The following is a 27087-nucleotide window of genomic DNA, read 5'->3' on the forward strand; positions in this document are numbered from 1 at the left end:
GACGAGACAGGCCGGGCTGAAACGAATCCAAAATTTTATTTCCAGCGAGTACATTGACCACATGGGATGGGGAACGCACGCTACATCACGACTCCGATCTTCCCCACGCCAGGGTTCGGGTTTTTTTTTTTTTTTTTAAGTCAACCCCACCCTAACATTGACATTTGCACAGCCCTGCTGCCAAAACGTCCCCCCGGGAGGAGGCACCGCGCCGCCGAGGGGCGGCACACCCTGCCGCGAGTAAAGTTTGTAGGAAAAAACAAAACCCCCTTCCCAAAATAAATGTCCCATTTCAGCACTCCGGCTATTTTTTCTTTACAAGCCTGGGGGTAGAGATTAAAGTTGTTTGATGCCACGCTGGAAATAGAGCGTCAGCGCAGAGCGAGGAGGGACCCTGCTCGCGGGGGGCCGCGGAGCTGGCGGGCGAGCGCCGTGCTGCGCTAACGAAAGCATACCTGCGAAAATACAAACAGCGGGGCCAAGTACCTGGCGGCACACTGACAAAAACACCACGAGGGAAATAGAAATAAAGGCCAAGAACATAAAACACCTTCCACGAGCGGCTGAGGCTGATTCAAACCCTCCCCCGCTATGCTTCGCATGCAGCTTTTTTTGTGTAGTTATTTTTTTTGATTATTTTTTTTTGTAAGAATTCAAGTTGTAAAATACGCAAGTCATTAAAAAAATTATTACAAAGCACTTCAAGGACAGCACTTGAGGACGGGTCGGGGGCGAGAGAGATCCCAGGCGCTGGGCTGCACGGGCTGCGCTTCGCCGTCGGGTACGGTAAATCAGCATTTCAAAGGAGAAGCCAAACCAGGTTTTCGGCCGGCGTTTTTGCCGCCTTCCTCGTAAAAGCGCGTGGAGGCAACCCCTAGAGAAGGCTAGAAAAAGAGTAGGAAAAGGTAGAAAACCCCCGAACGCGCTTGTTATGGGCTAGAAAGGGGCGCAGAAAGTTTCCTAAAGACTGTTGCCCCCCTTGAACATTATCTGTTTTTTTTCGAGCCGACACCCGATTGGGAACGACCTACGGCAAACTCGCCCCGTTTTGCCTGCAGAAAGCTCAAAAACGCCCCCAAGAGCTTAACGCGGGCAGGAAAAACCCGGAGCCCCGTCGCCAAAAGCGGGAGCTCAGCCCCTCGCGTGGCGCCGGGCACCGGCGAGGGAAAGCCGGAGCGGGGAGAGGGGGGGATCGAGCGAACGCCCGCGCGCGAGGAGGCGTCGCGGGAGCGGGGAGCGCCGGCCACCACGCGCGATTCGCTTGTGCTTGCGGGGTCCGAGCTGCCGCGCGGAAAGCGTCGGCGGGCCGGGTCTCCTCCGCGGCGTCCCGTCCCGAGCGCCAGGTCCGGCCGACCTCTGCGCTACCCTCATGGCAAAAATTAAAAAGCACGAGACCAAACATTAAGTAACACCATAGTCACCTAGCCTGTTGCTATATATCCAACAACTTAAATAAATAATAATAATTATAATAAAAAAAAGATCGGATTTGGAAAAACCCGACGATATCACTCCGATAAGGTTACGCACATCCTCAGCGATTTGCTTTGCTCAGCACAACTCCAGTGCTCTGAACGTGGAACAATCAAACAAGTTTGGTGAGCAGAAAAAGGGACACAAATTTATTCTTTACACGTTTTTGTTTTTCTTTCTAGGCAGCTCTACGGGCTTCGGCTCTCTCGCCTCGCGAGGCAGAGCGCCTTGCTCCCCCAAAGGTGGCCAGGTTCGTTAAACATGCACGTCCGCGTAGCTCCCAGGCCGCGCGTTTTACTGATTTTTGATTGGTTTCGTTTAAATTCTCTGGGCTACCCGGTCGTCCCCGTTCCTAAAAACTCTACGTCAGCGTTCAGGGTGGCCCGAGCGGGCGGTCAGGCTCCTGGCGGGGTTACAGGATCACGCAGAAGAACTTCTTCTCCCTGAAGGGGTTCTCGGAGGCCGGGACGGGCGTCAGGAGCGGGTCCTCCTTGGCGTGGGCTTCGCAGTACGCCATCAGGTCCGCCGCGGCCTTGGACACCTGGACGGAGGAGCCGGGCGTCAGGGAGCCCCGCCGCGAGCAGCCCCCCGCCCGGGGGGCGGCCCCACGGCGCTACCTTTATCCTGTCGATGTTGGCCTCCATCTTCAGCTGCTCCACCAGCTTGCGGGCCTGGGCGATGCTCGCGGTGTTGTTGCTCGCCATCGGCGGGCGCGCACTGCCGCGGCAGGAGCCCACCTAAATTCTGGCGCCGTAGGAAAGGGTCTTGGGGGCCACAAAGCAAAAGGGAGGCAAAAAAACGGGATTTAGAGAGAACGCAGGCTGCCTTGGCTTCCTCCCTCCTCCTCCTCCTCCTCCCCCCGGGGAGCCGCGGGGAAGTTGCGTTTTTACCTCTCCACCGAGCTTTTGCGTCTCTAGGGGAGCGTCTGCTCCTCTCCGACGTTCAGTACCTTTAAACAGGAGAGAAAGAGGGGGGAAAAAACGGGGTTAGGCGGACACGGTGCCGATGAAGGCCACGACAACGTTGGGCAGGACGCGGGGGAGCCCGCGGGGGCCCTGGCGCCCCCAGGCCTGTTTGGTGACGGGGGAGACGGCGCCGGCCCCGTTTCCCTTTCCAACCCCTCCAAACGTCGATTTCTTTGGCATCCTTGCGCCGACTTAGCTAAAACGCCGCGGGTTTTTGGCTGCAAAGCCGCGCGGGTTTCGTTCCCGGAGGTGCCGAGCACTCGGGGCGAGAGCGAGGATCATCCTCCGTACCCGGCAGCCTCCCTGCGACGCCTCCTAATCGACAGGGGCCGCGTTGCCTTCTCCAAAAATTGCCTCCGAATCAAACCTGTATTGCAACTTTATTTTAAGTAACAGTCACGCAAAGCCTAATAAACCTTCCCAGCCGCTGGGAACCGCCAGCAAGTTACATCAGCAACGAAGCAACCCCGTTAACCACCCCCATTAGTTTTAAGACCCCACAGGAATTAGCTTAGGCTGCCTTAATTAGGTATCCGCAATACAACTGAATTAATTAATTAGTGATAAGCACCTGGACCACATTACTCATAAGGAGCTATTTCAAGCTTCAAATACATCAAACGGGTCGCAGCCTCTTGCAAAAGTGATCTAGTGAGCTCGCGGAGAGCGTGGGCTGCCTGGCGAGAAGTAGGTTGCTCCTCCGTCCCCCGGAGGTGAGCTGACCCGACCCATATTACTGCAATTAAATTTAACTTCTGCGCCCCGCTGCTGCGTCTTTGCCCCCCCCCTCCGCGCTCACCCAGCCCCAGCACGGCAGGGCGGCGCGCGTGCAAGGAGCTGAGAGGTGGCAAAGCCCCCCAGCATCTTGGGTTTTCCTTCAGAGCCCCCCCCCCAAATCCCAGACCGGCCCATTTGTGGTTCAGATGGCGCGCCCGGTGTTAAAAACATGGTAGATGAAGCACAATCGGGTCGGAACGGCTTGAATAATTGAAGGTAAAGCCCTGCTGAAAAACGACGGGGAGGAAGGTCTCTGCCTCCCTCGAAGACGCTCCAGCCCTGGTGCCCCTGGCGGGTGCCTGCGTGCAGACCACCTCCTCTCCGTCACGCCCCAGGCAAACTGAGGGACTTGAACAAGACCAGGTCTTCCTTGAAATGACCGTTGCAGTTTCTTACCAAAATCCCTGTTTGCCCATTGGAAAGTGCTGAGGAATCCGGAGCGACGGGAAAATCAACAGTCAAACTTACTCATGCTTTGGACTGAGCTAGTGCTGCAAAACCGTCCATCCCACTCCTGCATCCACACTCCAGCTGTCGCAGAAAGGCAAAAGCTTCCAGGATTTCTCACCTCCTCATCCAGCTTCTGCCCACACCGGCGAGCTGTCACGAGCAGGAGGAGCCGTGGGAGCGCTCGCCGCAGCACTGCCTGTGAGATGAAGCCGTGCAACCTGGGTTCCCTGCAGCTTGGACGTGCCACCCAAGCATCCAGCGGAGCAGCCGGGAGTGCCCAGCACCAAAAGGACCGCTGAGCTGGTGAAGGGCGAGCACGATCACACGTGGGTGATGAGCAAGGCTCAGCGCAGCTCCTGGGACACCCAGGCTGTATTTCAGCATCCTCCAGGGCTGCTTGGTGCAAGCACCCAAGACCAACCGTCATCCCATGGCTAAGGTCACTTGGGCTGCCGGTGCCCACTCACACTAGGAAATTCCCTGGTTGCTTAGGTCCTTGGGAGATTCGAACCAAAGTCTTGGTGTCTCTTCAGCTCAGACAGCCCTATCAAGAGGTAAAACATTGCTAGGATTTGGCAGGAGGGGTTGGAAGAGGTGACGTAGCTGGGAGATAACGTCCCCGGGCTCTATCAGTGTAAAGCAACCTCTAGAGTGCACCCGGCGGCCAAGGCGAGGCGGCTAAGAGCCCCGAGCGAGGTGGAAACCCCCCAGCCTCCACCAACAGCCAGCTATGCTCCAGAAATGTGCCACTCTGTTCTGCCGAGAGCTTTCAGCAGTGGCTTACTGCCTTTGCCCAGTGCCACAAGCCTCGACAGGCTGGATGTGTCCTCAAGCAGCTGCTTCCTATCTCCAGAACTGCTAGCATCAGGTTGACTTGACAAGACAGACCTTGGGGATGGAGGAATCTTCATCAGAGCAATTTCTGTTGATATAAAACCCAAAGAAGATGGGGGAGAAGCTGGTCTTTTCTCCATCCCCCCCCCAACCTATCCAGCACCCATCTTCCGATCCATAGGGTCCCCTGTTTGCAAAGCTCAGGGTGCATAGAGGAAGGGTCCTTGACTTGGGACGGCTCTTTGCAGGGTAAACAGCACCAGGAGCACTCCAGTGAGCAACGACAGAAGGAATACATCCAAAAGGAGAAGAAACTCTTGGAAAAGTCCAACTGAGGCAATGTTAGAGTTTGCTTCCCACCCATCCAGCAAGGTGCCACACCACTGGCACAGGGGACCTGTGGTAGTTGCAGCCTCTCTGTGGTCACCTCAGCCCGGGAGCCTGGTTTGCTTCGGCCTGGACCCAGGCAGTGACAGTGGGTTTCACCGCCTGCCAACCCCTGGTTATGATCCTGCTCTTCACAACAGACAGGACTCTCTCAGATCCTGTTCTTCAACAGAGGTAGCACAAAGCCCTGTCCCTAGAGCATGCTGCAACAGGACCAGTCCCACTGGGAAAGACTGGAGGCCAAGGGAGCACCCTTGGGATGGGGGAAGAGGGGAACATCCATCTCTAGCTCAGCAGAGCTCCAGGAGTGGATGCGACCTCACTGATGGCCTGAGCTTGCCTTGTGCATTGCTGGGTGACACGGTAGGGCGCGAGGAGGAGGAGGGCTCCCACCCCACCTTAGGGTGAACACCATCCTCTATGAAATTCCCCTTGCTCCAAGAGCTACTGCAAAGCTGAGACGCAACTTTACAAAGCAAACAGTGACCCAGAGCACGGGAGAACACGTAGGCCGTCGAGGCATGAGTGAGAACAAGGCTGGATGCAAACGCTCTTCTTGTGGGTGCACCCAACCCTGACTCTATCCCAAACTGGGCACCTCAGCTTTGAATGCAAACTATGAAACCTGCTACATGGAAAGGCATGCTGACTGTCCTGAGCTCCTCCCACGAGAGCAGGATCACGAAGACGGGTTTCTTGTAGCCCCTGTCACGTTCGAGATCCATTGCCTGATTCCCAAATGCTCATTTTTATCTTGCATCTCTTCCTTTATTTGCAATGAGTCCAAAGTAAAACCAAAGACATTTGGTCCAGAAAATAATTAAATCAATACTGAACATCTCACATCCAGCAGTGATTGACACTTTGTTAACCAGAACGACATAAAAAGCCCAACTCCTCCAAAAACTCAATGCGTGACTGAAGTGCACTCAATTAACTGCTCGGGAATTCGTAGCTCCATGGATTTTAAGACCATTGAAGACTGAAAAGCTCATCCTGCTCCCCGGGTCTGACAGCCTGCATCACACAGGCTATAGATTTTCTGTAAGCGGCTCGTGCATCAGACTCGTGCCACCCCATGGGAGGATGATACAGTGGATATTCATCGCTCTTGTTAAATGCTCTTGCACTTTATCTGGCTGCAGCGCCCGTTGGACATGGTTCAGATGAGAACAGGCAAGAAAAAACGTGGTTCCTCCACGTCTCTCCGGCTACGCTACGTGACTCACGGCTTCACACAGCATACGACCACACGTGGGATCAGCAAGGGAGACGCGGCACGCCGCGAGCCACAGCAACCGGCCCGCTGTGCCGTGCACCGCTACCTCCCACCCGTGCAACGCGGGGCAAAAGCCCCGGGAAAAGCCCCTCCGAGCTCGCGGGCCGCGGGGCGACCAACCAGGGCGCGTTTGCTCTGCCGGCGATTTCCAGCACACCGAGCGCGTCCGGCCAATTCTCCGCAAAGAAGCGGAGCGAAACCGCCCGTGCCCCGCAGCTGCTCCGCTCCGCTCCGCTCGCTCGGGCGCCGGCTCGCCAGCTTTTGCCCCAGCGGGTTTTGCCAGGAGCCGCCGGTGGCACGGAGCGAGCTGACAGCGCTGCGAAGACCTTCCTGCGATCAGCGCCGAGATCGGCCCGCACGGTGCCACGATTTTCCTCGACGCGCCAGCCACCGACGACGCTCCGGGTTGCCTAGCTACTTCCGCGCAGGCGAGCGAAGGAAGAGGCTTTCTCGGCTCTCGCTGAGCTCCCGGTGCTCTCGTAGCAGGAGATTTTCCATAATTACGTCTGCGCCTGTTCGCGGAGGCGCCTGGTGCCGGCGCCGAGCGTTTCTGCCCCCCGCGCTCTCCCGCTCGCCAGGAGCGCGGCGCGAGCAGCAAATCCCACCTGGGTCTTCTCCGACGAGTAACAAACCCTGACGCAAGAACATGGGAGCTGCAAGGAAAACTCCCAAAAGGGCAGATTTTATCCTCAGCCAGTCACGCGCTCACGTCTGGCCCCAGTCAGGAAAACATATTAGTGCGGGTTTGATTTCATATATGCACGTTAGCACGGGTTTAATTTCAGGCTAAACCCCCTCCGCTGCAACGGGACCCCAAGGCACCTCTACGTGCTTTCCTCGACGGGGACCCCGTTTGCATCCCGGCCTCGTGGCGGGTCCCAGCCCGGGCAGCGGGAGCAGGGCGAGCTGGCTCGTCCCAAAGCCTTCGCCACGGACCGGTTTCGCTAGCGACCTCGCCGAGCGGGTGCTCCCCTGCAGCGCGGCGTGGCGCGGCCCCTCTTCCCGCGTCTCGCCCGGCCTTTTCTCCGCGAGGTCGGAGAGTCGCCCGCGGCGAGCGGTCTCGCCCCTTCTGCCCGGCGCGCTCGTTCGACGGAGTCACGGGCGAAAATCAGCGCGCCAGGAGCGAGGGGAGCCGAGCTGCGGCGAACGCCGGCCGTGCTCGGAGGGGTTAGCGGGTCTCGGCCCGCCTGCGCCCCGGGGCCGGCGCAGGGCTCTGTCCGCTGCGCGCGAGCAGCGGGGAGGGTGGCTGTAGGGTCTGCTGCGATCCCGGTTCGGTGCAATTCGGGAGGGGGGGGGCCGTTTGGAGGCCAAAAGGCTGCAAATCGGGGCGGCCCGTTTGCCGGGGCGCTGCGGCGTGGCGCGCCGGGAACGGGGCGAGAGCCGCCGCCTGCCTCCGGGAGGAGCGCCGGGAAACGCCGGCAGCGCTGCGCGAATCGCCCGGTGGAAACGCGCCGGCGTCGGCCGCAAAGTTCGCGTTTCCCGGGCGTTTTTGTTTTGCTTGGCCGGGATTTGGGGGGGTTGCGAGGGTCTCCTCTCCATCGGCGCCCGGGAAGGTGCCTCCGGGAGCCCCCGGTGCGGCCACCGACAGCAGGACCTTTCCCTCGGCGCGATTAATCGAGTCAGATTTCAGCGGCCATATGGCAGAAAAGAGGATTAAAAAAACGCAAGCTCCAAGTGCGCCCGGCGAAATCCCGTTATAAAGGGGAAAAACGCCCCGCGCTCGGTCCGCGCGGCGATTCGACGCTTCGGCGCCGGGCCCGGCGCCGTCGTCCCGGGACGTTCGGTGCCCCGGCGCGGGGGAGAGCGGCGGTCCCGCGCGCTGCCGCCCGCCGCCCTTCGTCCCGCAAGCGTGGCCGCCGGCGGCGGAGATCCCGGCGGCAGGTTTTTGCTTAAATACAAATCCGTTTTGCTCCGAGGCGGCAGGAAGACAAAAAGTTTCTGCTTAGCTTCTCCCCCCCTCGTCTCCTGCTTTTACAGAAGAAACCCCCCGAATCAAGTTTTCCCAAGAAAAATAATAATAATAATAAATAAAACCCCGCTTTGCATCTGCCTGGCGGCGCCTTTCCGCACAGCGTTTTCGCAGCTATTTGGGTAAACGGCTATTTTGCCATGGTTACTTTTCACGAAGCGGTTGCACAATCCCTCCTGCTTCCTGTTGTATCGCCGCAATTAAAAACCTCACTGCGAAAAAATAAGCGTCTGAATCGAAATCGCGCGGCGGGCAGGGCCCCCCGAAACCTCGCGAAACCACCCCCCTGCCTCGCCGGCCCGGCCCGCCCTGCTCCCGGCGGGATTTGGGTCGGGAAAGGCGTTCGGGCCGCGTGAAAATTCCTAGCTGGGGGGGGGGGAGGGGGCAAAAAAAAAAGAAAATAAATAAAATAAAAAATTAACAGTACAGCTCATTCATCCATGGTGGGGGGGGGGGCAGAAAAAAGGGGGAAAGGGAGGAAAAGCCTTGCCTGCCGCGGCAGATCGGTCGATTAGCGGCGGATCGACCCCCCCGGCAAACCTTTGCTGGGGACCAGCAGCCCCCCGGCGCCGGGTGCGCGGCCCCGCGGGGGGCTGCGCCGGGGGGCGTCCCCCCCCCCGCCCCCTCCCCAGCCCCGGAGTGCTTTTGGGTGGGATTCGCTCTTTTGGGGGGCGCTTTAGGGGTGAGCCGTTTATGGGGGGGGGCGGCGGGGAGCCGCTGCTGGGGATGCCCAGCCCGGCTCCAGTGCTCCCAGTCCGCCCAGCAGCCTCCCCAGTCCGCCCAGCGCCCCCCAGTGCCGAAGTACCTGGAGGGCGGCGCTGCCCCGCGTCCCCCGCAGGGCGGCCGGAGCGGCGCGGAGGGACGGACGGAGCGATGGACGGACGGAGCGATGGATGGAGGGATGGATGGAGGGATGGATGGCGCCGGAGGGAGGGAGGGATGGAGGGAGGGAGGGAGCCGGAGGGGTGGTCAGCAGCAGCCCGGAGAGGCGAGTCCCCACCCAGCTTTGTCTGCGCTCATCCTTCTGCCTACAGGAAGCGGCTCGGCCCCGACTTCCTCCTCCTCCTCCTCCTCCTCCTCCTCGGCGAGCCCTCTTCCCCGCAGCGCGCTGGGTCCTGCCCCCCCCCTCCTGCCGCTGCCCGGCCCTGCCCGCGGCCCTGCCCCTTGCCCCGTCCCCCACCTCCCCCCCACCCCGTACCCCACACTCCACCTCCCCCCCACCCCGTACCCCACACTCCACCTCCCCTCCATCCCGTACCCCCACCCCTCCTCCCCTCCACCCCGTACCCCGTCCCCCACCTCCCCTCCACCCCGTACCCCCGCCCCACCTCCCCTCCATCCCGTCCCCCGTCCCCCACCTCCCCTCCACCCCGTACCCCGTCCCCCACCTCCCCTCCACCCCGTACCCCCGCCCCACCTCCCCTCCATCCCGTCCCCCGTCCCCCACCTCCCCTCCATCCCGTCCCCCGTCCCCCACCTCCCCTCCACCCCGTACCCCCGCCCCACCTCCCCTCCATCCCGTACCCCCGTCCCCCACCTCCCCTCCATCCTGTCCCCCGTCCCCCACCTCCCCTCCATCCCGTACCCCACACTCCACCTCTCCTCCATCCCGTACCCCCACCCCTCCTCCCCTACACCCCGTACCCTCACCCCACCTCCCCTCCATCCTGTCCCCCATCCCCCATCTCTCCTCCCTCCCGTCCCCCGTCCCCCACCTCCCCTACACCCCATACCTCTGTCCCCCACCTCTCCTCCATCCCCTACCCCATCACCCTGCACCCTCCCAGCACGGCCCTCGCACGCCCCCACACCTGCCTTGCCATGCTCTCGCACCCCGCTTAGCTCTGCCCCCCACCTTCCCTGTGCCCGGGTGCCCCTCTACCCCAGCTGCGGGGGCCCCACGCAGCCGTCCCGGCCCCCTGCGTGCCCTGAGCAGCCCGTCGCCCTTGGCACGCCGGCGGAGCGCTGCGCGTGTGCACCGCGCTTCCCAGCTGCTTTGCAACCGGTTTAAGCCAAAACTCCCAGTTTTTAGGGATTTAGCCAGGAGAACTCAGCCGAGGGGATAACGGTGCACACCCGCCAGGCCGCGGGCAGCACGTGAGGGGCAGCCGCCCGGGGGCTCTGGCGGGGGGGCAGGCCGGGGCGGGTGCCCGGGAGGCCCCACGCGTGCGGCTACCGGCTCCAGATCCGGGACGCTCCAGGGCTGTTTCGCCTGTAGCTGCTCCGTTAAAACTCGCAAGCAAGCGTGAGCTGTAATTGCATTTCCCTGGGAGCCGCTGGCAGGGAAAAGTGGCAGCACAGGAAACGCCAGCGGGCTTTCTGGGATCCAGCGCGGGGCCGCGCAGCTGCGGTGGCATGGCCCTTTCCCACGCTGTTGCATGCAGCGGGTCCTTCCCCACACCGTTGCACGCAGCGGGCCCTTCCCTGCGCCGTTGCATGCAGCAGGCCCTTCCCCGCGCCATTGCACGCAGCGGGCTCTTCCCTGCACCATTGCATGCAGCGGGCTCTTCCCTGCACCACTGCATGCAGCAGGCTCTTCCCCGCGCTGTTGCACGCAGAGGGCTCTTCCCTGCACCATTGCATGCAGCGGGCTCTTCCCTGCACCACTGCATGCAGCGGGCCCTTCCCCGTGCTGCTGCATGCAGCGGGCTCTTCCCCGCACCGTTGCACGCAGCAGGCCCTTCCCCGCACCATTGCACGCAGCGGGCTCTTCCCTGCACCACTGCATGCAGCGGGCCCTTCCCCGTGCTGCTGCATGCAGCGGGCTCTTCCCTGCACCGTTGCATGCAGCAGGCTCTTCCCTGCGCTGTTGCACGCAGAGGGCTCTTCCCTGCACCGTTGCATGCAGCAGGCTCCTCCCCGCGCCGTTGCATGCAGCGGGCCCTTTGCTGTGCCGTCGCATGTTGCATGCAGCCGCCAGCTGTGCACCTTTCCTGGAAAGGAGGCCACCAACCCTGCTAAAATGGGGTTTCCCCACCCGTTGCCACGGCAACGCCGATGACTGTTTTCCTATGTCACCAGGCAAACGCAGCCTCTGCGCCCGCCAAAGCAGGCGGCAAGCGCCGCGGGGAGGCCCCAGGGCGAGGGCGCCCTGCCGCGCCGCCGGGAGTGCAAGTTTCGCCGCCGGGGATGCTTGCGGGGCGCGCGGGGCCAAAGGCCTCAGCGGGCACCGGCAGGTGATCGTTTCTTTGCGATTACCCTTGCAAACAACGTTTTGGTGGTTATCGCTGGCGCCGGCGGGGCTGCGGGTCTCGATCCGCGGCGCGTGCAAACAGGCCCACTTTTCTGCAGCATCAAAATTAAAAAAGAAAGAAAGAGAAAGGAACAACGGCAGCATGTAATTTTGCAAAGTGTATTTTGCTGTCAGTGCTGTACTGGGGCTATAGCTTTTGCATTTTAAGTGCTTTTAATGTTAATATTCGGCAGGAATCTTAAAAAGCCGATCGATTTGCCAGTCCAGCGGAGATGCTGGATTCCCGGGGCGTTACCCGGCCGGGCTGGCGAAGGCGTTGCCCGGCTTTCGGAGCGCGGGAGCTGCTAGCTGGGCGGCCCGTCGGACTGCATTCCCCCCCCCCCGCCTTTTTTTTTTCCTTTATGTTTTTTTTTTTGGAGACAGTGTGCAGAAAGGCCCCGACGTTAAATCCCCGCAGCTCTCCGAACACCCAAGAACCAGAGTAATGCGAAAGTGCAAACAATTGTAACTTTATTGTCATTTCTCGCCGTACCGCAAAAGGCACCCGACAAACTTCATCGTTACAAAATAATTGCGCTGGGGGGGAGGGAAGGAGGGGTTGTGTCTTTTTTCTTTTTCTTCTTCTTCTTCTTTTTTTTTTCCCCCATGTTTTCCTCTCCAAACACACTTGCTCTCTCTCCCACCGCCCTGCTAGGAAGCTCCTTTCACAGAAAGGACTAATGAGCTTGCGCAGACGAACAGCTCGCCCAGCGCCCCGCCAGGGCCGCGCTCCGGCCCTTCCGCTGGGGCTGCCGAATAAGGGGCAGAAGGGGCAAAAAAGGGGGCGGAAAAAAGAATAAAACAGAAGAGGTGCCGGGCTGCCCCCGGGGGCTGCGGCGGAGCAGACCTCGCGCTAGGAAATCCCGGCGGAGCGACAGCCCCGCTCCCGCGCACGGTGCCCGCGAGCACCGGGTTTGTGGGTTTTTTTTTTTTTCTTTTTTTGGCACCTTGCTCCTCCCAATCTCCCCCCAAAGTTTCTTATAAAAATAAGATTGTGCTTATTTATAAAATATTTCTCTCTTTTTTTTTTTTAAGAAAAAATTTCCAGTTAAAAAAAAAAAAGATGGCATATCAAAACACGGCAAAACTTTGGCTGCCCATCGCCAACCTCCCGATTAAAAGCGTCGCCCGGGAAGAGCCCGGCGCTCGCCCGCGCCGGGACGGAGCTGCCGCCTCGCAGCGGCAACGGCCCCTTCCCGCCTCCCTTACGGTGGGATGAGGCTTCGCCTTCGCGTCCGCGGGATTTTAGAGCGGAAATAAAACCGAAAATGGGTCCATAAGATCCAGCCATATATAAACGTACGCACCCCTATATATTTATATATGTATTCTCTGCATATTTAAAGACTAGGTTGAGCAGATGTTATTGCAGTAGCTTTACAGATGAGCTGTTCTTCCCCATTTTTCCTTTTTTTTTTTTTTTTTTTTTGTTTTCTTTGGTGGCTGATTTTTATTTTTTTTGGTTTTTGGACCTCCCCCCCCAAAAAAAAAGGAAAAAAAAAATAACACCAAGCTCCGGAAAGCTCTTGTGGAGGGACCCGCTCCGGCCGGCGGCTGAGCCTCGCGGGGGGCCGGTCCCCCCCCCCGGCGCCCCTCGGCCCCTCGGCCCCTCGCCGCCCGCGTCTCCGACGGCCGAGCCCGGCGCGTCCTTCGCGGAGCCGCCGCAGGAGGGGACGGCGGCATCGGGGAAACCGGGGGGGAGAGGGGAAACTGGGGGGCGGGGAACCGGGGGGGGGAGAGGAGGGAAACCGGGGGGGGGGGGAGAGAGGGGAAAATGTGGGGGAAACGGGGGGAAAGAGGGGAAAACGGGGGGGGGGAGAGGGGGGAAACGGGGGTGGGGACCATCCCCCCGGAGGCCGTACGAGGAGAAGACGGGTCGCCCTCCGCGAGGCCGCGCGCTCCGGAGCGGGGGCGGCGCGGGCAGCGCGCGCGGGGGGGCTGCCGGCGGGCACGGCGCGGCACGGCACGGCGCGGCACGGCACGGCACGGGAGGCTGCCGGCGGGCACGGCACGGCACGGCACGGCACGGCACGGGAGGCTGCCGGCGGGCACGGCGCGGCACGGCACGGCGCGGCACGGCACGGCACGGGAGGCTGCCGGCGGGCACGGCACGGCACGGCGCGGCACGGCACGGGAGGCTGCCGGCGGGCACGGCGCGGCACGGGGGGCTGCCGGCGGGCACGGCACGGCACGGCACGGCACGGCACGGCGCGGCGCGGCACGCCGCGGCGCGGGAGGCTGCCGGCGGGCACGGCACGGCACGGGGGGCTGCCGGCGGGCACGGCACGGCACGGCACGGCACGGCACGGCGCGGCGCGGCACGCCGCGGCGCGGGAGGCTGCCGGCGGGCACGGCACGGCACGGGGGGCTGCCGGCGGGCACGCACGGCACGGCCACGCACGGCACGGGGGGGCTGCCGGCGCGGCACGGGAGGCTGCCGGCGGGCACGGCGCGGCACGGCGCAGCACGCGGGGCTGCCGGCGGGCACGGCACGGCACGGCACGGCACGGGGGGCTGCCGGTGGGCACGCACGGCACGGCCACGCACGGCACGGGGGGGCTGCCGGCGCGGCACGGGAGGCTGCCGGCGGGCACGGCGCGGCACGGCGCAGCACGCGGGGCTGCCGGCGGGCACGGCACGGCACGGCACGGCACGGGGGGCTGCCGGTGGGCACGCACGGCACGGCCACGCACGGCACGGGGGGGCTGCCGGCGCGGCACGGGAGGCTGCCGGCGGGCACGGCGCGGCACGGCGCAGCACGCGGGGCTGCCGGCGGGCACGGCACGGCACGGCACAGCATGGGGGGCTGCCGGTGGGCACGACACGGCACGGCCACGCACGGCACGGGAGGGCTGCCGGCGCGGCACGGGGGCTGCCGACGTGCACGGTGCAGCGCGGCAGGGCACGGCGTGGCACGAGGGGCCGCCAGTGGGCACGACGCAGCACGGCACAGCACGGCATGGGGGGGGGGGCTGCCGGCGTGCGCGGCGTGGTGCGACGCAGCACGGCACAGCACGGCGCGGCGCGGCACGGCGCCGCCCGCCCTCGCGGCCTGGCCCGCCGCGGGGCTCAGACGACGAACTCGGGGACGTCGTCGCGGGCGAGGTCCAGCGAGAGGTAGCGGGCGGCGCGCGGGGGCGCGCGGGCGGGCGCGCGCGGCCCGGCCAGGCAGCCGTCGCAGCAGAGCGGCCCGTCGGGCGGCCCGCAGCCGAACGTGTAGCTCTGCGCCGCCTCCTGGCACAGGTCGGCCAGCTGCGAGAAGTCCTTCTGGTAGAGCCGGACGTCGTCGAGGCTGAGGCTGTGCCGGTCCGCGGAGCTCCCGGGCTGTCGGCCGCCGGCCTGCGCGGAGCGGGCGGGCGTCGCGGCGGGGCTGGCGGCCCCGCGGCGCGGCCCCCCGGCCCGCCGCCCGCCCCCGGCACCCACCTGCGGCAGCGAGTCGGCGCTCTGCCCGCGGAGCCTCACCACCGTCTCCGAGGAGCTGGAGGCGGAGGAGCCGACCTCCTTCACCACGAGCCCTGGGCCGCCGGGGCGAGGCGACGACGAGGAGGAGGAGGAGGAGGAGGAAGGTCGTTGAGGAAGCGCCGGGCCCGGCGAGCGCCGCGGCACGGCCAGCCGAGCTCCGGCGGCGCCGGCCCCGCGGGGCGGGTTACCTGCGTGCCCGTTGAACCGCCGCGCCAGCAGCATGTCCTCGGTGATGTACACGCACATGTCGGGGCTGACCTCCAGCGCCAGCTCGCCGGCGCCCTCCAGCTCGCGCGGGTCGTCCACCAGCATCTCTATCTCTGCAGCGACGGGGACGCGTCACCCCCGCGCCGAGCGTTTCGGAGGCGAAAACCGAAACAGCCTGACCCGGCGTTAGAGCTCTGCTCCGAGCTGCGGGGTTGCACCAGGCCTCGCCGAAGTCCCTCCCGACCTAAACCGCTCCACGAACCCCCAAGCTGGAGAAGGCGGTTTGCATCGAGGGCGAGAGACGTGCCTGTGCAGGGCCCACGCGCGCTGCGTGGAAATGCACCCGGCCGGAGGCGGGGGAGCCGTGGGAAGCAAGGGCGCAGGGGACGGGGCGTCCCGCACCAGCCTTACCGTCATCCTGGGAGTCTTCTTCCAGGCGGTCCTTGCCGCCGCTCTCCACGCCGGACGTGTGGGAGCTGCCGTGGCTGGTCATGGAGCTGCAGGTCTTGAGCTTGCGGTGGACGCCGGGGCCGGAGAAGGCGTCCTCGGGCCCCAGCTCCCGGGGCTTGGGGTCCGTCTCGACGCCGGAGGTGTGGGAGCTGCTGTGGCTGGCGGTGGAGTGGCGCGAGAGGCGCTTGTGCCGGACGCTGCCGGCGCTGCTGCCGCTGGCCCGCGAGCGCTTCTCCAGCTGCTCCATGTCCAGGTCGAGCGTGTCGCTGATGTACGACTCGCGGTACTGCTTCTTCTCTGCGGGGCGCGGGCACGCCGTCGGCACGCGCCGCCCCGGCCCGCCGCCCCGGCCCGCCGGCACCCGCCGCCGGAGGCTTCCTGGCGCTCCCCGGCTTGGCTCCCCGGGACCCTGGGGCGACGCGCGGCCACCTACCCTCGTTCTCCTCCAGCTTGCGGACCTGGCGCAGGACGGGCTGCAGGTTCATGTAGAGCCGGTGGCTGCTGCTGAGCAGCTGCAGGAGGTGGCGGGAGCGCAGCGGGCAGCCCGTGTAGTAGATGAGCTTGCGGGCCGAGGGCAGGCCGTCGGGCAGGATCTCAAACTTCTTGCCCTGCGGAGGAGATGGCGCCGGCGCGGCGGGGAACTAGAGCGGGCGCGCGGGGGCTCGCGGCGCCCCGGCTCCCGGGCCGCGGCGGCGAGAAGGACGAGCCCCCGCACCGCCCGCGCGGCCCGCCCCCCCCCCCCCCCCCCGGCTCACCACGAACACCAGTTTCCCCACGTTCGTCCAGGGGAAGTCGTAGAGCAGCTGCTTCTCCTCGTCCAAGTTCTGCCAAAGAGCAAAAGCACGTCCCGTGAGGGAGCCCGGCGCCCGCTCCCGGCACGGCGCCGGCGCCTCCTCCCCGTCCCGCAGCGCCCTGCCGAACCTGGAAGATCTGTATGCCGCGCGTCGTCAGCCCCAGGGTCAGGGAGGCTTCCAGCTCCCGCTTGTCCTAAGGGAAAGGCGGGGGGGGGATCGGCTGTAAGCGCGCGGTTTGCACCGGAGCGCGGGTACGTCGGCTCCGGCGGCCGCGGCGCGCGGTCCTCCGGGCGCCCTGCCCCTTGCCTTGTAGAGGCGGTAGTAGTGGACGGCCACGTCGTCCAGCCGCACCGCCTCCTTGATGTACTTGAGGTGCGCCTCGGAGGCCGTCAGCGCGAACTGGTCCTTGTGCATGTTGGGCAGGTGCTTCAGGATGTAGTCCCTGCCCCTCTTGGCGACCACCTGCGCGGAGCAGAGCGGGCGACTGCTGCTGCCGCGTTCGGGAGCCTCGCAAGCGGCTCGTCCTCGCAACGAGCGCGCCGCCGGCCAAAAAACATACATATATATATATATATATGTACATATACCTATGTATCCAGACGCCAGCGCGCGGGACCCACCCGCACGCAGCGCTGCCCTCACCCCGCAGGGGCGGGGGAAAAAATAAATAAATAAAAATTCGACCCGCGTCCTCGCGCGCCGCTCTTACCCACGCGGGGAAATAGGCCTCGGGCTCGAAGTACTTCCCGTAGTGCTTGCTGCGCCTGAAGTCGCCCAGGTCGGCTTGCAGGGCGAAGGCGGTGAGGAGGAAGTAAGCCTCCTCGCGCAGCACGCACTGCGAGTGCAGCACCTGCTTGCGCAGGTGCCAGTAGTAGTAGTAGCGCGCCGTCCGGTCGCTGCAAGAGAGCGGAGGCGCCGGGGCCGTCAGCGCCCGCCGGGCAGGTCCCACCCCATCCCGGCGCCGCCTCGGAGCCGGCCGCTCTTCCCCGGCGCCGGGGGCGGGGGGGGGGGGTCTTTGCTCCTCACCTTATTAACCGGCCGTTCTCCACGTAATACTGCACTCGGAAGTGGATGATCATCGGCGGGCCGAACTGGTCGATCCCCTGGAGCGGAGAAGATATTCAGGAGATATTCAGGCCCGGCTCCACGCTGGCATCGGGTGCCTCAGCAAACCCCCTTCCCGCCCCCCAGGCGGAGAAGCCGCGGGAAACACCAATCCTGGGGGGGTTGGGTTTTTTTGTTTTTTTTTTTTTGAGTTTCTCATCACCGCGTCTCGCTTTTCCAGCCCAAAGTTTGCCCCGCTTGGAAAAATGGCCGAGAGGATTTGGGTTGACAGAGGCTGCAGGAGGGACGCCGGAGGTGCCACCGTGGCACTGACATCCCCTCCCCACTTGCGGTCCTCCCGGGCCCTCGCCCACCACCGCCAGCTTCGAGCGCCCGCTTGGGGAGAGCACGAAAAACTTGATGCCGAAAAGTCCTTTGCATGCTGCGCTGAAATAATTAAAAGACAGTCTGGGAAGGAGAAAAAAATATTTGATTTTGGGAAGCGGAGGGAAGGGGCACTTTAAGAGATCCTGCTGTAACCTGTGGAATATACACGGATAATATACGGAAACTCTCCAGGGTGAAACATCACCGAGCCGTCCACGCCGCCAGCGTTCAGCGGCGTTTGCTCGCGACGCCTTCAACACACTCCGACGTCCTCCACTCCCCAAACCCCCAACACGCGGTCCAAAGCCGGAGAATTGCTCCCGCCACCCGAAACCCTGCGCTGGCTTCCCGTGCCCGGGAAGTGACCTGCGGCGGGGACAGAGCTGGCCTTACGGGCGTCATCTCTCCATGCAACATCTCACTGCTGACCTTGCTGGCCTCCTTCTTCCACTCCTTGGGGCAGTACTTGTAGAGCTTCTGGGAGAGGTCCATGTACACGTGCTCGTTGTCTGCGCGGGACAGAGCCGGCCTCAGAAAGCGGAGCGCAGTTTCCCTTCTCCGCAAGGGATAATGCGACCCTGGGTCCAGGGGACCGGGGAGACAAGCTGCTTCACCACGGACCACGGCGAGCTATGATGGACTGCGGTGGCATCTCCGGTGGAGACTCTCCCGTGCACCTCAACTAGCCCGGAAAGGAGGGATCCGCGCCCAGAAGCGGGAGCAGCCCCCGAGGTCTTATCCCGTAAAAGGATTCGCAAGCAAGGCAGGAGGACAAAACTTAGTGTCTCCAAAGCTTCCTAGTTGGCACCTAGTGAGGCTAATTCGCCAGATGCTGCGCAGGGTCTCCAGACCCACAAATAGATGTTCTACACTAATAAAAGCCGCCTAGAGAACCCCCACTGAGGCCAACAGTCGAGCTCCACCGCCGCGTTCAGGCGCGGGCACGCTCCCTGCCCCTCGCCGAGCCGCGGCCGGGCACGGCACGGGCGCCGGGCACGGCACGGCGGCCGGAGGCACTCACTCTGGATGACGCTGAGCCCGAAGAGGTGGCAGTCCTTCAGCCTCAGGAGGTCACACACCTGCACCAGGAGCTCGTGACACAAGATCTTCACCTGCAGGAAGCAGCGGGGAGCTGGAGACGCGCCGCCAAGGCCGCCCATGCGCCGCAGGGAGCGTGCGCCGTCGGCAGCGGGTCGCGGCGCTCCGGGCGTGCCGGAAGCGCCGGCGGGTTTCTCCCCCTGCGCCCGCTTGCCAAACCCAGCCCGTGGGCACTCACGTTGATGATGATGTTGAGGGAGTCGTCGTTGGGGAGGAAGATGCACACGCTGCGGCGGTCCTGCATGACTCGGTTGTTATGGAAGTTCAGTTTGTTCATCGTGGTCCGGGCTCTGCCGCGGGGGCTGGGGGCGGCGCGCCGGGGCGCGGGGCGGACGGCGGGCGCCTCACAGCCGCGCCGCGGCGGGCTCGGGCTCCGCGGGCGCCATACCTGCGGGAGAGCGGCCGTCAGCGCCCGCGCACGGGCCCAGCCGCCGCGCTCGGCGCCGCCAACCTTCCTTCCCCTCCTCTCCCCGCAGCCCGCCCCGACCCGGGGCTGCATTTACCGCGTTGCATTTATCTGGGGCTGCATTTACCGCGTTGCACTTACCGCGTTGCATTTACCCAGGGCTGCATTTACTGCGTTGCATTACCCGGGTGCATCTACCCTGGGCTGCATTTTCCAGGTTGCATCTACCCAAGGTCGCATTTACCTTTTCCAACCCCGTGGGGGGTAAAGGGACGCAGCTCCCCCTTCTCCCCGCTGCCCAAAAAGGCCCCAGCCAGCAGCTTTACTCTCCCGGCTCTGTTTCTGAAAAGCCCCCAAAGTGGTTTTTTCTGCTGGTGCGTTAAAGAGGACGGCGAGGCCGACGGCTCCCGTCCGCGAAGCCGCCAGGAAAGAGTTAACGAACGGGGCCTCGGCAGCCTCGCAGCTGCGATCTGCCCCTTCCGGAGCGGGAATACCGCAGCGGGACGGAGCGGAGCCCCCCGCGTCGAGCGGGCCCCCGAAGCCCGCGTTACGACCCCCAGGCAAAGAGCGTCGCCCTCCTATTTCCCCATTCGCCTGGATTTTTTCGTTGCTTTTTTCCCCGACGCGGGCGCCCCAAGAGCGGAGCCGTGCCAGCGCCGGCGGCAGGCTCGGCCGAGGGCGTCCCGGGGCCGCCGGCGGCCGGGAAGCGCTGGCAGCGGGGAAATGACGTTATTTCAGTCCCCGACCGCTCGCCGGGGCCCGTCTGGTGGCTTCCCCGCTAAAGGGAGCGAGTGGCGGGGCAGGGAGCGTCAAAACGCGGCGGCGAGGCGCTGCAGAGCCCCCGAGCGCCGCGCGCGCCCCGGCCCCGGGGCGTCCCCCGAGCCGCGCTACGGGCCCTCGCCGCCCCGAACGCCCCGTCCCGGCTCGCTGCCGGCGTGGGAATTCCTCGCCTGCGCAAGCTCCGGGCCGGTTTCACCCCACCTCACCGGGCGCAGGTGTGCACGAGCTGTTCTTGCACGCTCGGAGGCTGTCGCCAAAGGCAGCTCCTACCGGCCCGAAAGCCGGATTAATTCCTGCTTGCGGTCGCCCCGTAATTAAAATCGTCTCCGATTCTTCACGAACTCAACAGATCCTAACGACTAGAGGCAGATGAAAGAGCCCTTCGCTGGGGGAAGAAAGGGGCCCGGATATAAATACTGCATGACTTCACTGGCCGCACAGCTAGCTGGATGCTAGACGGCGGAAACTCGGCCGCGAAGGGGAGAGCCGGCTGCCGCCGCCCCGTCCGCGCGCCGCCGCGGCGACTTCTCCGCCTCGTCTCCTTCCGATCTTCCTCCCTTTTATTTTCCCCGCTCCTTTCCTTCCACGTTATTGAGTCAAGCCCTTCAACTCTGTTTCCTTCTGGAAACCTTCTCCACCAGCCTTGGGGATTAAATTAATATCCGCTAAGGACTTCCAGTTGCATCAAGCCCGGGTCAGCGCATCGCTACCGCTCCCCGACCGCGCTGCCGGGCGGCATCTCCCCGGCGCAGCCCCGGGAGGCGCCGCCGCCTCCTGCGCAGGAAAACCCGGCCGCGTCTCCCGAAACGCCGGCTCCAGGCTGGCGGAGCCGCCTTCTCGCCGAGCGCGGCCACCCCGCAGCGCTAGCTCCCTTCGGACGGCCCGAAGGACGCGCGGGTGCCCGGCTCGGCCTCCCCCGCCGCCGCGTCCCGGGCCGAGAAAAACACAAGCTGCGTTTGAAATGCTGAAAAATATTATAAACCCGCTGCTCAGGAAGGAGAAAAAAAAGACGTAAAATTAAATTAACAGCCAGGCAGATATTTAGCCACAGCCATAGTTTGTATACTCCATCTGGAGTCCAAAGCACTTTTTTTTTTCTTTTTTTCTTTCTTTCTTTTTTTTTTTTTTTAAGCAGGAGGGAGCTGACATCATCTTAATTTGAAATTCACATTTATTTTTACATCTGGTCTGAATTAATCTTTTTCAGTGTACTGACTTTCATGTAATGGAATAATTGCTTACAGACTTGGGTTGCAAAGCATTTGAATCAACCGAGTTGTTTTTTTTTTAAAAAAAAAGAAAAGAACTCCTTTGCAAAATGATACTGAAAGCCCAGTACCTATAACCAAATCCCCAAACGCCTTCAGGCCGGGGAGTTTTAAATGCAACATCACTTTTGAGCATTTTACCCAAAAGAGACCAAATAAACCCACGCTCTGTCCAAGGACCAGCGAACGCAAGCGAGCCCCGTGGCAGTACCAAAGCCCCCAAGACGAGCAGCGCAGGCACTGGGAGCGCAGAGCCCCCGGCGCGCGCGGCGAGTCGATCAGCGCAGCGCCGCAGCGCTCCGGGAAAGGGGAGTTCGGCTCAGAGGGAAAAGCATCCTCGTGGCTAGAAACCGCGTCAGGCACCAAGGGCGGGAAGCCGCGGGCGGCCGGCACCGGCAGAGCGGCCCCGCGGCGAGGCCGCCGGCGTCGGTCCCGGCCGCGGGATCCTCCGGGGCCGCGGGATCCTCCGGGGCTGCAAACGCGGCCGAGCCGGAGGCGGTGTTCACGCCGTGAATTTTTCTCTTTTTTGCTTTCCTCCAAGAAACGGCTGCTCCGGGCTGGCCGAACGGTGGGATTTTAACCCGCGGGGTGTTCTTCCCGCTCATCCTCCAGGCGCACGGCTCAGCGCGCCGCGTTCATCCGGCGGGAGCACAAACCTACCGGCGCCGCGACTCTGCAAGCGCTTCAGCCCGCCGGAGCCGGCTGAGGGGCCCGCGGACGGAAAGCGAAGGGACGCTGGGCGCCCCTCTCCGAAACGCCGGCCGCCCCTCTCCGAAACACCATCTGCCCCTCTCCGAAACGCCACGTGTCGCCAAGGGACGCCGGCCGCCCCTCTCCGAAATGCCGTCTGCCCCTCTCCGAAACGCTGCGCGCCGCCAAGGGATGCTGCCGCCCTCTCCGAAACGCCGTGCGCCGCCAAGCGACGCCGTCCGCCCCCTCCGAAACGCCGTCTGCCCCTCTCGGAAACGCCGTCCGCCCCTCTCCGAAACGCCGTCCGCCCTCTCGGAAACGCCGCGAGCCGAGGCGCCGCGGCGGCGAGGGCAGCTCGCGGCCCGGGACGCGGCGCCGGAGCGTCGCGCGGTTCCGAGCTCCCGCGGTTCCTCCCCGCGCCGCCCGCTCTGCGGCCCGGCCCGGCCCGCCCGGGACCCGCGGCGGCCCCCGGCTCGGAGCCGAGCGGGCCCCCCGCGCCCCCCGCGCCCCCGCGCCCTGCGCCCTGCGCCCTGCGCCGCGCCGGCCCCCCGCGCCCCGCCGGAGGAAATGGCTCGCATTCCTGGGAAGTGAAGCCACTCGCAGTTTTCCAACACCACCAACTAATCCCCCAAGTGCAACAAGCGCCCGGCGCCGCCGGCGCCTGCCGCCCGCTGCCCCCGCCCGCTGCCCCGCGGCCGGCAGCGCCGCCGGGCCGAGCCGAGCCGAGCCGAGCCGGGCCGGGCCGGGCCGGGCCGAGCCGAGCCGAGCCGAGCCGGGCCGAGCCGGGCCGGGCCGAGCCGAGCCGAGCCGGGCCGGGCCGGGCCGGGCCGGGCCGGGCCGAGCCGAGCCGGGACGCGCAGCGGGGCGCCAGGCGCGCACCTACCTGCGGCTCCGGGACCGCGCTGCCTGCTCCGCCGAGCCGAGCCGAGCCGTGCCGAGCCCAGCGCAGCGCAGCGCAGCCCGCCGCCCCCGCCCCTTCCCGGGCCGCGCCGCCCCGAGCAGCACCGGCGCCGCCTCCCGCCTCGGCGCGGCCCCGGGGCAGCGGCGGCCCCGGCGCGGGGCGGCCCCGGCGCTCCCCTCCCGCCGGGACCCCGGCAGCGCCCCCCGCGGGGGGCCGGAGGGCGTCCCACCGCCCGGGGGGGACCCCAGCACCCGCCTGGGAGAGACCCAGCATCCCCACACGAGACCTCTGTGCGTCCTCCTGGGGGGTCCTGAGCACCCTCCCGGGGGCGCCCCAGAGTCCTTACAAGGGGGAACTGAGTATCCTCCTGGGGGGGACCTATGCATCCTCCCCGGAGGGGAATCGATGTCCTTATGGGAGGACCTGAGCATCCCACATCCCCAAGGTGGAGAGCCAAGCATCCACCTGGGGGGACCTGAGCATCCTTCCAAGAGGGGACCCGAGCATCCTCCTGGGAGGACCCGGCCATCCTCCTGGAGAGGCCCTGAGCAGCCTCCTTGCTGGGGCTCGAGCCTGCATGGAGGAGGCAAATCGAGGCAGGAGCAAGGCTTAGGGCTGGCTCCCATTCCCGTCAAGGCCCCCACAGGCACCCTGGCAGCCAGAGCGACAGCGCGCGGCGCTCAGTGGTGTGGGGAAGCCGAGGCGTGAGCGTGGGGCTCGCTCCCCGCATGGGCCAGCACCAGAATAGCCGCCCCATAAATCAGCAGCAAGGCATCTTCGCGGCGCTCCTTCCTCAGCAGCGCCATATGGCAAGATTGCTTTCGGAGGAGTTATTTATTCCTCACTTTCAAGCGTCTACAGGCATTTTTGGGGCTGACCTGCGAGGCCGGCTCAGCCCCCGCGCAGCTCCCAGCGAGAACAGCCGCTTGTTCCCGCACCTAAATACGGTGCCGCCGCCACTGCCCCTGCGAGCAAGCACCCCGAGGTCTGCTCCCCGCTCCCCATGCACCCCGCCGTGCCCGCCGAGCCCGCCGCTCTGCCCCGCGGAAAGACCCGCGCTCTGGGCACGACGGCCGAGGTGGCCGAGAAGATGCTAAAAGACAAAAAACAACTCCAAAGCACCCCCCCCCCCCCAAGGAGCGGAAGCGCAGATGGAAAATGTCATAAACTGAACTCTTTTTTGGGGGGTTGGACAAGGTTTAACTGAGCTGATTGCACTGCTAGGAACATCTCAAAAAAAAAAAAGGAAAAACATTAAAAAAAGGAGTTGTGGTTATGGCTGAAAATACCACTCGCAGAAAATATACAGAATTTTTTCACACTAGATGTATTTATATGAACAGGGTAGGAAACAGCAGCTGTTCCCTGTGCTCCTGTGTTGTCATCAGAGTCTCCGGTCTAACCGCGGAGATTCGCGGGTGTCTAGTAAGGGCTGAGCGCTTGCCCCGCGTGGCCGGGCACTGCTGGGGTCTCCCAGCGAGAGCCGAGGCACCGGCCGCCGGCCCCCCCAGCCCCCCGGTTTGCTCCCCGCCGGGGCGCCCGGCTCGCGCGAGACCGCTGCCGGCGGTGGCGCGGGGCCAGCGGCGGCCGGGCAGGAATGCCAGCAATGCAGAGGCAGCTCCCGGCCGGGCCGCCCCGTCCCCGATCCCAATCCCGTTCCCGATCCTATTCCCAGCCCCGTACCCGGCAGCAGCTTGCTGCGTGCCCGCTGGGGTGGACACCCCCCCCCCCGGCGCCGGCCCCTCTCCGCTTGCCCCGCGGCCTTCTCGCCCCTGCACAGGCAGGAGCGAGGACGGGGTTTTGGCGAGATCGCAGCCGAACGGGCCCGGAGAGCGAGCGAAGCATTCGAAACACGGACGCAGAGCAAAATCCCCATCCTGAGGCTTCCCGCGGCGGGTGTTTTTAGCCCGGCCGGTCGGCTGCTCGCAGCCAAAGCCGGCGGAGGGGCAGCGTCCCCGAGACGCTCGCCGCCGGGAAGCAGCGCTCTGCCCCGGCGCTCGGGGGGATACGCGGGGCTGCAGCGGGGAAAAGCAGCGCCCGCGGCCTGCCCTGCCGGCCCCGGGGCCGGGGCGCCCGCGCCGACGGGGAGCCGGGGCTGCGGGGAGCCCGGCTGCGGCACTGCACGGCGCGGCGCGGCATGGCACCGCACCGCACCCACCGGTCAATTATTTACCACTGCTCTGACCCGCGCTTTGTGCTTCCCCGGGGCCCGGGCCAAGGTCAGCGCCCGCTCGGCTGGGCTGGGGAGCGCCCGAAAGGGGCCGAAGGGCCTGGGTGGGCACCGCGGCACAGCTCCGGGGTCCCACACGTCTGTAAACGTGAGCAAATACGCTCGAAAGGCTGCAAAACTGGGGTCGATCAGCTGAATCTGCACTCGACGAGGCGGTATTTAGGTCTTTCCTTTTGCACGCATTATGCATATACATGCATAATATATCTAACACATGCATATATATATATATATAAAAATATATATACACACACTCACACGGAAATATTTGTGCGTGCACCTATGCGTATGAAGCCCGGAGAAGTGATCTCTCCCCCAGCACCCGCAGTCGGAAATGTCTCCGTTGCCGAGCCGCTTCGCTCCCCGCCGGAGGATGCCGAACCCGGCGGCTTCGGCACGATCCCAGCGCGGGCCCGGAAAGCGCCGGAGAGCGGAGCGAGGCGACGAGCGGAGGCAGCCGGCGGGAGCCCGCGTGCTGCGTGCGCCGCTGGCCCCGGCGCTCTTCGCTTTGCGAAACAAATCTGTTCAGGGGCTGTACGGGCACGAGAAAGCCAAAGCAGCCGCGGCTACTACCGTCTGCCGTGCGCGTTTTCCTGCCCCTGGTTTTTAGGGCAGGGGCTCGGAAGCGGGCGGCGGAGCAGGTAAATCCGGTCCGGAGGGAGCGGCGGCGGTTAATCGCGACGGCCCCGCGACGGCTGCAAATCGAGGGCGGCGACGGCCCCCGGCGATTCGAGGAGGGGAAATGACTCAGGGGCTGCCGACCCCTTGCAAAAAAGAAAAACAAAAAAAAATAACAAAAAAAAAAATAACCCCCGAGCCCCGAAATGCCCCCCGCAGCCGCGCCGAGCTGCGCTGCACGGAGCGGCGCCGCGGCCGCTTGTGCGCTCGGGGGCCGGGCGCGCGCGGAGCCCGGCGCGGCAGCGGAGGCCCCGGGTTTGCCCGGGCCGCGCAGTTCCCGGGCACGGCTTGGCGCAGCCGGAGCCCGGCAGGCCAGGGGGACGCGGCTCGTTTGTAAAACCGGGCGGACGGTGCTGTCGAGTGCTCCGGGGCAGAAGAGCTGCTGGGGAAAAAGCGGAGGTGCTTTTTTTCCCGGCCTCTGCCCAAACCCTTTTTACTAACGCTGACCAGATGCTCCTAATGGGAACATGTTGCTAAACACTTTTCTTTCCAGGACGTTTAGGAACGCCCTTAAAAAAAAATCTATGTTCCTCTGATAGATAGTTTGCATTTGAGGTAATTAAACTTTAATCAACAAAGCCAAAGAAATTGAGATGTTTTTTCCCCACTAGAGCGGAGATGGAGAGCTGGAGACGGCCCTGTTTACCCGTCCGTCAAATGCAACGCGCCCCAGCAGGGAAACACCACCGCGCTGCAGCGGCTCCTCGCTCTGGCTTGCGCAGGACCGAGACCCCCCCCCCCCCAGTGCGAGGGTTTTATGGAGAGTTTCAGCAAAGCTGGATTTTTTTTTCTGATGGGACAAAATAAGCTGAAATATGAGGCTCTTTCCCACGATGGTCTCGGGAGAGTCCAGCGGCGGCCGAAGGAAGGCCTGAAGCATCGAGGGAGGAGAGGAAGGGGAAAAAGAGGAGGCGGAAATACAAAGTAATTAACTAATAAATGTGCTCGCTTGGCTCGGGGGCAGCGTGAAACCGGTCCAGAATGACTCACGCCAGCTGAATCTGCCGGAGGGGGCTGAGAGCGGCGCGGCCCCGCGGCCCCTGCCTCGGAGAGGGAGAGGGGGCGAGCGCGCGTTTTCTCCTCCAAACCGGCTAATTGCGGAGGTGGTGGGAAATTCCCTCCCCGTGTCCCGCGCGCAGAGCCAAAGCCGCCGCAGCGGGAGCGAAGCAGGTCTCCTCCAGGAAGGCAGCCCGGAGCGGACGGCGCGAGGCTCCGTCCTCCCGAGAGCTAGCCCCGAGGCTGGCACGGCCGGTGTGTCGGGAAGGCTTGTGTCTGCGGGCACGTTGGTCCAAACGGCGTGAATGAGGGCTGCAAAGGGCAGCTGCT

The 27087-nt window shown here is 64.3% G+C and overlaps 2 protein-coding genes across 3 annotated transcripts; both read right to left on the minus strand.

Annotated features, from left to right (window-relative positions):
• Positions 1-42: 42 nt before the first annotated feature.
• On the minus strand, positions 43-9151 carry GNG2 (G protein subunit gamma 2). The gene is made up of 4 exons (XM_062577745.1): positions 8940-9151; positions 2364-2422; positions 2091-2237; positions 43-2014 (listed from the first exon to the last, which is right to left on the minus strand). The coding sequence occupies exons 3-4, from the start codon at positions 2175-2177 to the stop codon at positions 1886-1888; spliced, it is 216 nt and encodes a 71-aa protein (XP_062433729.1). The 5' UTR covers positions 2178-2237; positions 2364-2422; positions 8940-9151; the 3' UTR covers positions 43-1885.
• A 4556-nt stretch (positions 9152-13707) lies between these two features.
• FRMD6 (FERM domain containing 6) lies at positions 13708-22282 on the minus strand. 2 transcript variants are annotated; one of them, XM_062577746.1, is made up of 14 exons: positions 21923-22282; positions 18987-19196; positions 18732-18822; positions 18077-18219; positions 17306-17382; positions 16989-17175; positions 16586-16741; positions 16407-16472; positions 16241-16309; positions 15919-16093; positions 15447-15782; positions 15017-15148; positions 14790-14881; positions 13708-14705 (listed from the first exon to the last, which is right to left on the minus strand). In XM_062577746.1, exons 2-14 carry the CDS (start codon positions 19083-19085, stop codon positions 14436-14438), a joined length of 1893 nt encoding a protein of 630 aa, XP_062433730.1. In that variant the 5' UTR covers positions 19086-19196; positions 21923-22282; the 3' UTR covers positions 13708-14435. The 2 variants fall into 2 exon arrangements, with proteins under 2 accessions (XP_062433730.1, XP_062433731.1); XM_062577747.1 differs by having other exon boundaries at positions 18140-18219; positions 21923-22281.
• Positions 22283-27087: the final 4805 nt, after the last annotated feature.

Source organism: Rhea pennata, chromosome 5 (genome assembly GCF_028389875.1).
Source record: "Rhea pennata isolate bPtePen1 chromosome 5, bPtePen1.pri, whole genome shotgun sequence".
Lineage (NCBI taxonomy): Eukaryota > Metazoa > Chordata > Aves > Rheiformes > Rheidae > Rhea > Rhea pennata.

Bases quoted from the DNA above. Each gene is read 5' to 3' on its own strand.
- GNG2 (XM_062577745.1), bottom strand. From the start codon at position 2,177: ATGGCGAGCAACAACACCGCGAGCATCGCCCAGGCCCGCAAGCTGGTG. The intron at 2,015-2,090 runs GTAGCGCCGTGG...TCCTCCGTCCAG, and splicing joins CCAACATCGACAGGATAAAG to GTGTCCAAGGCCGCGGCGGA.
- FRMD6 (XM_062577746.1), bottom strand. From the start codon at position 19,085: ATGAACAAACTGAACTTCCATAACAACCGAGTCATGCAGGACCGCCGC. The intron at 16,742-16,988 runs GTAAGAGCGGCG...TGCTCCGCGCAG, and splicing joins AGGCCTATTTCCCCGCGTGG to GTGGTCGCCAAGAGGGGCAG. The intron at 15,149-15,446 runs GTAAGGCTGGTG...CCGTCGCTGCAG, and splicing joins AGAAGACTCCCAGGATGACG to AGATAGAGATGCTGGTGGAC.